At 63.3% G+C, this 9,528-nt stretch overlaps 2 protein-coding genes across 3 annotated transcripts; one reads left to right on the plus strand and one right to left on the minus strand.

Moving 5' to 3' along the window:
• Positions 1-547: 547 nt before the first annotated feature.
• Positions 548-2,257, minus strand: C8G (complement C8 gamma chain). Its single transcript, XM_055337149.1, has 7 exons — positions 1,930-2,257; positions 1,683-1,819; positions 1,494-1,564; positions 1,318-1,425; positions 932-1,033; positions 808-846; positions 548-738 (listed from the first exon to the last, which is right to left on the minus strand). The coding sequence occupies exons 1-7, from the start codon at positions 2,065-2,067 to the stop codon at positions 725-727; spliced, it is 609 nt and encodes a 202-aa protein (XP_055193124.1). The 5' UTR covers positions 2,068-2,257; the 3' UTR covers positions 548-724.
• Positions 2,258-2,536: 279 nt separating this feature from the next.
• On the plus strand, positions 2,537-6,982 carry FBXW5 (F-box and WD repeat domain containing 5). Of its 2 annotated transcripts, none has more exons than XM_055337128.1 (9): positions 2,537-2,684; positions 3,564-3,779; positions 4,126-4,283; positions 4,573-4,747; positions 4,875-5,023; positions 5,097-5,517; positions 5,736-5,883; positions 5,957-6,169; positions 6,243-6,982. In XM_055337128.1, exons 1-9 carry the CDS (start codon positions 2,546-2,548, stop codon positions 6,484-6,486), a joined length of 1,863 nt encoding a protein of 620 aa, XP_055193103.1. In that variant the 5' UTR covers positions 2,537-2,545; the 3' UTR covers positions 6,487-6,982. The 2 variants fall into 2 exon arrangements, with proteins under 2 accessions (XP_055193103.1, XP_055193113.1); XM_055337138.1 differs by lacking the exon at positions 2,537-2,684 and adding an exon at positions 2,761-3,157.
• Positions 6,983-9,528: the final 2,546 nt, after the last annotated feature.

The raw sequence follows: 9,528 nt of genomic DNA on the forward strand, positions 1-9,528 counted from the left end.
AGACGCCCCCCCTCCTTATTGTCCTTGCCTCTGTAACGATGTGATCTATCCCTAGGGACACCGGCTGCCCAGTGCCAGCACTGGACTCAGCCCTCAGGGGCAGCCACAGGGACGGTGCCAGCACTGCAGACCTAGGCACCCCATCCAGGAACCAGGAGGGCTCCCTGTCCCTGCCCCAGGGGCCTGAGCTGCCTCAGGCCAGAGGGCCACTGGGACTCTGGACCCATCCCTCCCTGGAGGGAGCACAGAGTCAGCAGGAGGCCAGGGGCCTGTGGGGGGAGGACTCCTCACCCCTCTAGGCAGGGGGTGGGCTCAAGACCAGCAGGGCACGTGTGTTCATACCCTGGGAGCAGGAGAGGGCGGCAGGAGGCCCAACTCAGGGACACAAGGCACAGGACAGCAGGGGCACCTCCGATATCCACCTTGCCTTCCTAGGGCGGGAGCCGACCCCTTCCCCTCCACAGCCCCCGCCCCCTGCCCAGGAGCAGCCGCCTGCCCACTAGATGACAGACAGAGGCCCCAGGCCAGGACCCACGTGGGAAGGAAGGAACCAGGGGCTAGGATGCAGCGTTTAATGAAGGCAGTACTCCTGAACATGTGGGTGCTGGCTGTCACCCATGGGTGGCCCTGACCCTGTGGGGCATCAGGGCTCAGTGAGTGGGGTCACAGGTGCCACCATCTCTGGGGTCTTCACTCATTCCAAGTTCAGGTCTGCTGCCAGGACTCACCTTCCGGCTTCTGGGGCACAGAGACCAGACTCAGCGGGGGAAGGAGCTGAGGGGTGCCCCCTGTTGCTGTACCACTCACCATCTAGAACATGGAACTGGTCTGCAGCCTCGCAGAAACCTGAAGGCCCAGGTGGGTATCAGGGGTGGCTGGGGCGGGCACACAGTGGGAGGGCGAGGCGGCCATGGGGCGAGGAGACACTTACCATACTTGGGGAAGAAGAGGACATGGTCCTCAGTCAGGTTGACCCTCTGGATCCGCTGCTCAAAGGCGCTCAGGGCCGAGTCACTTGGGGGGAGTGAGCGGGCTATGGGGCACAAGGGGCTCCTGGGCCAGCGGCAAGGGAGCAGGTGGGGCACGTGGGGGCACGCCCCAAACCCCACCCCATCCCCCTGCGCTCACGCCTTGGCCCCTCTGGCCCCTCTGCAGGGGCTCCTCCCTGGGTCCCCGCTCAGCAGAAGAGGGTCAGAAGTCAGAATACAGGGAGGGAAGGGGGAGGGCAGGGAGGGTCCGTGTGTCCATCTGGGCTCCCCCCCTGCCCCGTGCGTGGCCCTGTGGGTGTGCAAAGCCTGGGCTTTGGTGTGGACGCACCGTACAGCTTCACTGACAGCTGTTGCTTCTGCTCCAGGTACAGGATGGCGAAGCCCTGGTAGTCTGTCTCCCCGACGACCATGTCCACTGCCCCGCGGGCACCTCGGGCTGGGCAGGGTGGAGTCATTCTATGGCCTCCCAGCCCTGCACCCCTGCACCTCGTGCCCTTGCCTCACCTTGCAGCAGGAAGCGGCCCAGGACTTTGCCATCTCTGTACAGCTGCCGCACCTGCCAGCAGATCCCATCCCTGGGGGGTGGGGGGTGGGGAGGAGGCACAGCTTAGGGACCCCAACCTGCGCAGGGCCTCACAGGACTCTGATCCAGGCCAGGCAGCCTGGGCCCCGGGGTCCGTGCTGGGGACTCACAGCTTCTGGAAGGTACTGACAGCCATGTCTGCGCCCTGGGGAGCCACATGCAGGAGGGTGGCCTCAGCCCGGTGGCCTTGCTCCTGCAGGAAGCGGCATGAGGAGGCCACGGCCACAAGGAACCACGTCCCTGCAAACTAGGAGCAGGCCATGTGAGGGCATAGGGGATGGCGGGCTGCCCGACCTGACCCCTGGAAAGCTGGGGAGGGGGGGCAAGTGCCTGCCCGCCCACCCATCCCCCTGCTACCTGGTGAGCATCGAAGTTGACCTGGGGCTGGATGGTGTTGATGGGGGACGCCGGCCGAGGGGGTCTCCGAGCCCTCTGGCTCACGGAGCCCCCAGCCAGGAGCAGAGTCAAGAGGAGCGCAGTCCAGGGGGTCAGCATGGCAGCGGCAGGGATGGTGCCAGGACTGGGGGAGGCTGAGGACAGGACGGCCACGTTCTAGGTCAGAGTCCATCGTCCAGTGCCGCCCAGAAGCCTGGCACAGGAAGTCGTTGCGGGTCCACCTCCAGCCCAGGAAGTCCCGGGTCCTCCTGCTCTCCCTGCGGAGTCCACCCCCAGCCTCCTGGACTCTGCACTTCCCGGCAGGGCCTGGCTCCATATTCTGGTTACAAAGTCCGAGCTGACCTCTGGCTCCTTGTCCACGACCCCCTAGCCCAGGGCCCCAGCAGCTGGAGGCGGCGGGGCCGGGTCTCGAACCCGCGCGCTCACTGAGCCTCGCCTGCGGCCCAGACGGCGGGTCCCGGCGCAGGGCCGCCGCCCTTCCCGGCCGCCGGGGGCGCTGTGGGAAGCGAGCTCGCCTGCGCGCAGGCGCAGCAACAGCCCAGCGGGCGGCCTGGTGCTCGACGCTCCGTGGTTATCGATGCTTCAGGGTTCGAGGCGTCAGCCTGGCCGGCTCCATCATAGAGACGCGGCGGCAGGAGCGGCGGGGCGGAAGCGGGTCCACTGGCCGAGGCCGGGCGCCGGGGCGGGGGCAGCACGGCTGGGCGGAGGCGGCCGCGGTGAGTGCGCCCGGCCCCGGGAAGCGTCGTCGTCCCGCCCCGGCCCCCGACCCCCGGCCCTTCGACCCCCGGCCCCCGGCCCCGAGGAGTGTCGCTGACAGGCCGTGTCCGTCCCCGGCTCCCTGGCCACCCCGCCCCCCGCCTCCGGCCCCTCGGCCTCGGCCGAGCCCTCTGCGGATGAAAGGGCCGCCGGGACCCCGAGCCAAGGCCCCGCCCCTCGCAGCCCCCCGCGGGGGAGGTGGGAAAGGACGCCGGGCAGCCCCCGCCCTTCCCTCCGGCTCGCCCGGCCCTGGCCGCGCTGGCCCGCTGACCGCCTGGCGCGGCTCCTCTTCGCTGCAGGGCCGAGGCCGAGGGCCGGCCGTGCCCCGGCAGTGTCGGGGCGGGCGGGCTGGCGCTCGTCCCCCCCGGCCCCAGGCCTTTTCTCGGAATGACCTGTGTCCACACCGACCGCCCTGAAGTCTTGGGGCCACAAGGTCAGGGCGACAGGAGTGCGCGGTGGTCAGCGGCCCTTCGTTTTTCCGCCTCAGAGCAGTGTCCAGCCCAGGCATCCCGATGATCTCTGGGCTCAGGAGCGGGAGGAGGTCAGATGTGGGTCCAGGGGCATGCGCCGCCCACCACCTGGGGCTGGACCAGGCTGCGAGGTGCTGAGCTGAGTCTGGCCTGTTCCAGGGCCCGCGGGGGTGTGGGGTGCAGGGGGCTTGGAGGAGCTGTTGGACCCTCGGCCAGGTGGGCAGTGCCAGCTGGCCCTCCACACACACAGTCCAGCGGAATGCCCAGCAGGGCTGTTGCTCAGCCTCGCCCAGCCCCAGGCTCGTTCCCTGGGGCCAGCGTCCTGCCTCGGTGCAGCGGGGAACTAAGGGGACCACATGTGGGTTGCAGGGCTGCCTGGGCAGAATGTCACAATGGACGAGGGGGGCGTGCCCCTGCTCCCTGACAGCCTCGTCTACCAGATCTTCCTGAGCTTGGGCCCAGCTGACGTACTGGCCGCTGGTCTGGTGTGTCGCCAGTGGCAGGCCGTGTCCCGGGACGAGTTCCTGTGGAGGGAGCAGTTCTACCGCTACTACCAGGTGGCCCGAGATGTGCCCCGGCACCCAGGTCAGGGCCTGCACGTGGCCCCACAGCCCACCAGGCTGGCTGGGAGGGTGGGAGGCAGAGCCATTCACATGCTGCCTGCTAAAGCCACAGCACTGGGCCCCTGCTGCCCAGTTCTACATGGTGGTCGTCAGCGCACCACATGGCACTCACACTGGTGGGGAACAGCTGGGCTGTGTCTCAGTACTGGACCTGGCAGGGAGGCAGGGGTCTGGGGGTGCCAGGGGCACCCCTGCTGCTGAAGTAACCAGTGTCCTCCAGGGGCAGGGCTGGCCCCTACGCTGTCAGGGTGCTGGCCTCTGTGGGAAAGGAGGCTCAGGGCCCCAGCAATGACCACCCCCACCCCCAGCGGCCACATCCTGGTATGAAGAGTTTCGGCGGCTCTATGACACGGTGCCCTGTGTGGAAGTGCAGACGCTCAGGGAGCACGCTGATCAGGTGCTGCATCTCAGCTTCTCCCACTCGGGCTACCAGTTTGCTTCCTGCTCCAAGGACTGCACCATCAAGGTGGGTGAGCACAGCTGGGGCAGCTGGGGCCAGGCAGTCCAGCTAGGATCTGGACATCATAAGATGGAGGCTGGGGGATGAGGGGCCACCCTCACTGCTAATGGAGTAAAGTGGGCTCTCCAGAGCCAGGAGCCCAGCTGCATGGGCCCACAACCCTCGCTGCGTGGGCAGCCAGCGGCAAGGATCTCTGTCCTGGTGGTGGTTTCTGGGTACCAGCTCAGCTGGACTGGGGGCTTGCAGCATGGGCCCTGGTGTCAAGAGGTCCCCAGGTGACTCAGTCCCCACGCAGATCTGGAACAACGACCTGACCATCTCGCTGCTGCACAGTGCGGACATGCGGCCCTATAACTGGAGCTACACCCAGTTCTCCCAGTTCAACCAGGACGACTCGTTGCTACTGGCATCTGGGGTGTTCCTAGGGCCCCACAACTCCTCGTCGGGTGAGATCGCGGTCATTAGCCTAGGTGAGAGCGGGCCTGGGGCGGCCTGGCTGTCCTGGCTATCCTGGCCAACTCCACCCCTCCCCCCACAAGGCCCTGCACCCCCCCAGCCCCGCCCCCCTCCCACAGCCCTGCCCCCGCATCCCCCCAGACAACTTCGCCCTGCTGTCCCGAGTACGCAACAAGCCCTATGATGTGTTTGGCTGCTGGCTCACGGAGACCAGCCTCATCTCGGGAAACTTGCACCGCATCGGAGACATCACCTCCTGCTCAGTGCTCTGGCTGAACAACGCCTTCCAGGTGCGAGGGCGGGCAGGCCCCTGCAGCCACCCTGTCCTTGGCCTTGTGCCCACCTGCTGTCTCCCACTCCCAGGACGTGGAGTCAGAAAATGTCAACGTGGTGAAGCGGCTCTTCAAGATTCAGAACCTCAACGCCAGCACCATCCGCACAGTGATGGTGGCTGACTGCAGCCGCTTTGACAGCCCAGACCTCCTGCTGGATGCTGGTGCACCCCCAGGCCGTGTCTTTGACCTGGGCAGTGACAGTGAGGATGAGGAGGGAGGCCCGGAACCCGTGCCAGCTCCAGCCCGCGCCAAGGAGGGCTTGCGGCGCTTCTTGGATGGGCTCCTGGATGCGCGGGCGCAGCCCCAGCTGTCTGAGCACGCGCTGGAGACCAAGGTGGCTGAGCTGCTGGCCCAGGGCCGCACCAAGCCTCCAGAGCACAGCATGGCTGATGCCAGCAAGCTCCTCATCTTCACCACGGGATGCCTCACCTACTCACCACACCAGATTGGTAGGGAGCAGGCCCTGCTCAGTCGCTAGAGCCTTGGGGGTGAGGCTTCCCCAAGACTGGGGTGGGGTCTTGCAGCCAAAGGGCAGGGTGTGAGTTAGAGGGCAGAGTGCACTTTCTTCGTTTGTCCTGGGGGCCCAGTCCTGGTCCTGTCTCTTGGAGTGCATGTTCCATGGGCACCTATGCTTCAGATGTGGTGCTCTTACCCGGCCCTCCCACAGGCATCAAGCAGATCCTGCCACACCAGATGACCACAGCTGGGCCTGTGCTGGGTGAGGGGCGGGGCTCAGATGCCTTCTTTGATGCCCTGGACCACGTCATCGATGTGCATGGACATATCATTGGCATGGGCTTGTCTCCAGACAACAGGTGCGCCCCCGAGAGTGTCCTGGGTGGGGGCCTCTGTAGGCCGCTGGTACCAAGCAGGGTGCCTCTCGCCCAGGTACCTGTACGTCAACAGCCGTGCCTGGCCCAGTGGCTCTGTGGTGGCCGACCCCATGCAGCCACCGCCTATCGCAGAGGAGATCGACCTGCTGGTGTTTGATCTCAAGACCATGCGGGAGGTGAAGCGGGCTCTTCGAGCCCACCGTGCCTACACGCCCAATGACGAGTGCTTCTTCATCTTCTTGGATGTCAGCAGGGACTTCGTGGCCAGGTAGAAGTGCAGGGCAGGGCAGGGCCGGGTTCCAGATGTGCTGGGCAGGGGCTCACCTGAGGCTCTCCTGCAGTGGAGCCGAAGACCGGCACGGCTACATCTGGGATCGGCACTACAACATCTGCTTGGCTAAGCTGCGGCACCAGGACGTGGTCAACTCGGTGGTCTTCAGCCCCCAAGAGCAGGAGCTCCTGCTGACGGCCAGTGACGATGCCACCATCAAAGCCTGGCGTTCACCACGCATTGTGCGCATTCACCAGGCCCCGCGTCCGCGTCCCCATCACTTTTTCTCCTGGTTTGCCAGCCAGAGGCGCTGAGGCGGGGCCACTGGCCAAAAGGAGTGTCCTGGGCATCCTTGGGCTGCCGGGACCCGTGGAAGATGCCACAGAGGTCTGCAGCCCTTTCCCAAGGGCCCAGCCACTGCCCAGACCGTGTGCTGGGTGGAGAAACTCATTGACAGTCATGCCTTAGCAGGGGGACTACGGGGCTGCCGGTAGGGCACGGTCTGCCCCCCACCACGCTCACCCCCCCCCACAGCCCCCACAGCTGTGACATTCAGCACTGGCGCAGCCCCCTGGCTGGCTTGGATACAACAGACACTGGGGCCCCACTCTTCACGCACCCTCTTCCCCTGGGGCCTGCGCCCCGGTCAGCACCACACGTACCCTCCAGTTGGCCCCAGGTGGCCTCTCCTCTGGGAACTTGTTTGCACACCAGCAGGGCCGGCAGCACAAGTCAGTCTGCCACGGGCCCAGGCAAATTGCATGTCACTGGTCACCTGTTTGGGGCCTGAATAAACAGTTGGCAATAGCATCCCGCTGTCCGATCTCTGTGTCCAGTGGTATCTTCATGGGTCTCGTGCTACCTGCCTGTCCACCAGCAGGATGCTGGACACTGTGGTGGGGGCACTGCAGTCCACCAAACTGGGCAGCGTGGTTCCAGGCTGCATCCTTAGTCACTGTCCCTGCAACCTCTGAACAGATGAGGTCGTTGGTGTGCAGGAAGTACCATAGCACGTCCACCCTGATGTGTGCCCACCGCAACAGGGAGACGTCCAGGGGCACATCTGACCCGGGGAGGTACTGCAGAAGATGGGGCAGCACACGGTGGGGCAGGGGGCAGAGTTCTTGGGGGCAAGGCATATGATGCTGGGGATGTGGCATGGGCGGCAGAAAATGGCCCTGGCCGAGCCCTCAAGGCTTGACCCATGTCTGTCCTGGGGGGGGCTCACCTGCCCCCCTCATGGTGCCAGGTGCCAGATGGGGGTGTTAATGGGGCAGCAGGGATGATTTCTATGCCTGGCTACACACACAGCTCATCTCATCAGACTGTCTTCCACTCCACGTGCACAGCCACCATTGCCACAGCTTGGAGACAAGCCCAGCAGACGCGGATGGATCCTAGGGCCCAATGGGGTGATGTCCCCTCAGGCCAGATGCAGTGCTGAGCAGAGGCTGCTGGGGTCAGAAGCTCACTGGCTTCAGGGAAGGAGCTGGGCCAGACGCAGAGGCTGCAAGGGTTCGGCCAGGCAGAACCTCAGGCCCCCAACTCAGAGGGCCCAGAGTTGCTGCTCATGGCCAAGTATCCAGTGGCACGGGCTGCGCACCCAGAGAAGGACACCCCAGCCCGCGGTAAAAAGAGGGGAGCCCGGGGCTGCTGGGCTTCATGTACAAGGACACAACAGTGACAGAAGCCATACGTCCTACACACAGCACACCTGAGACCGTCCAGAGCCCATGGCTCAGCCCACCCATACGCAGCCAGAAAGCTTCACAAGGGCAAATACATTCCAGAGAAGTTGCAAAAATTGAACAGGTTTCTGAAAAGATCTTAAAATCATCAAGGAAACAAAATCTGTAAAATCAGAGCAGAGAATAAGAATCAAAACCACATAGACTTTGAAAACAAAGCCAGTGGAACACAACAGGTAGAGAGGTTGAAATGAAAAGCTCAATCCAAGGTCAGAGCAGACCCACCTGGCATGAGAATAAGCAAGCAGACGACAGAAAGGAGACGACTGACTGAACAAACTCCAGGGGGGATGAGGAAGCAGGGGAGCGGGGCAGGTGGGCTCAGGTGGGAGAGAGGTGGCCCAGTCCACGAAAACAGTCCTTAGCACACATGTGTTGAGTCTGACCCGGAGAAGCAGCTGCACACATGAGATGCATCGGCCACAGCCAGCGAGGGTCCCGAAGCCCACAGGTCTGCAGGCACATGGGCCCCATCCTTCCCATGGCATGGCTAGAAGAACTAGGCACCCTCTGAACAGAGCACCGCAGCAGGCAGGCAGAGCAACAGCAGAAACGGCCCCATGGTCCTGAACTCCAAGCAGTCCTGGCCCGGAAGTGAGCGTCCAGGGAGTGGCCTGCCAGGAGGACAGAGCACCTGATGGACAGGCCCTGCTGGCAGTGAGGGTGCTAGTGCTCAGTGCAGCTGTGCCTCCAGGGGCCCCGGTCCCACTGTGCTCTTTCTGCCTTGCCACTGGGTGGACCTAGGAGTGGTCTGAGCAAAGGAAAGCATAACAGAGCAGGGTAGCAAGAGCCCTGTACCTCTGGCTGAAGGAGCAGGCCCTGCCGGCACCTAGGCAAGAGGAACGGCTAGGGAAACAGCCCGCAAGTTGGCTGCAACCACTCAGGCTGACCCTGGGCTGCAGATGCGGGCATCAGACCCAGACCCCAGAGTTTGCAGACCAGTGCCCACTCCCAGCCCAAGGACTGACCCAAAGAGCATGCGCTTGGAAGCTGGGCTGATGCTGGCTCGGCCCTATAAAGCAGACACTGATAGTTGCCTGGGGTTCGGACAAGATCCAGAGCTGATCAAGTGATGTTCAGAATATCCAGAATGTAACACAATTATGTGGCACACACACAACCCTCAAAATGCCAACTCAGAGGAAAAGACATTCAGTGGACGCCAAGGATGGAAAAGACACAGAGAGACTCTGAAGTAGCAATCACAAACATTTGCAATAGATGTAAAGATATAGCAGTCTCAGCAAAGGAACAGTAGATACAAGAGAAGCCAAAATATCTTAGGTCTGGAAAGCAAAATTTTAAAACTCCCTGGATAGGAATGCCTGGGTGGCTCAGTGGTTGGGCATCTGCCTTCAGCTCAGGTCATGATCCTGGGGTCCTGGGATCAAGTCCTGCATCAAGCTGCATGGAGCCTGCTTCTCCTTCTGCCTGTGTCTCTGCCTCTCTCTCTGTGTCTCTCATGAATAAATAAATATTAAAAACAAAAACCAAACACCTCCCCGGACAGACAGACAGACCAGCAAAAAGGAGATGACAAGAGAGTCAGGAAGCAGAATCGAAAACAGGTGACAGGATTACCCAATCGGAACAAAGCAAAGAAAACCA

Source organism: Nyctereutes procyonoides, unplaced genomic scaffold (assembly GCF_905146905.1).
Source record: "Nyctereutes procyonoides isolate TBG_1078 unplaced genomic scaffold, NYPRO_anot_genome, whole genome shotgun sequence".
Taxonomy (NCBI): Eukaryota; Metazoa; Chordata; class Mammalia; order Carnivora; family Canidae; genus Nyctereutes; species Nyctereutes procyonoides.

Bases quoted from the DNA above. Each gene is read 5' to 3' on its own strand.
- C8G (XM_055337149.1), bottom strand. From the start codon at position 2,067: ATGCTGACCCCCTGGACTGCGCTCCTCTTGACTCTGCTCCTGGCTGGG. The intron at 1,565-1,682 runs GTGAGTCCCCAG...CCCACCCCCCAG, and splicing joins GTCAGTACCTTCCAGAAGCT to GGATGGGATCTGCTGGCAGG. The intron at 1,426-1,493 runs GTGAGGCAAGGG...CACCCTGCCCAG, and splicing joins GGGCCGCTTCCTGCTGCAAG to CCCGAGGTGCCCGCGGGGCA.
- FBXW5 (XM_055337128.1), top strand. From the start codon at position 2,546: ATGCTTCAGGGTTCGAGGCGTCAGCCTGGCCGGCTCCATCATAGAGAC. The intron at 2,685-3,563 runs GTGAGTGCGCCC...TGTGGGTTGCAG, and splicing joins GCTGGGCGGAGGCGGCCGCG to GGCTGCCTGGGCAGAATGTC. The intron at 4,748-4,874 runs GTGAGAGCGGGC...GCATCCCCCCAG, and splicing joins GATCGCGGTCATTAGCCTAG to ACAACTTCGCCCTGCTGTCC.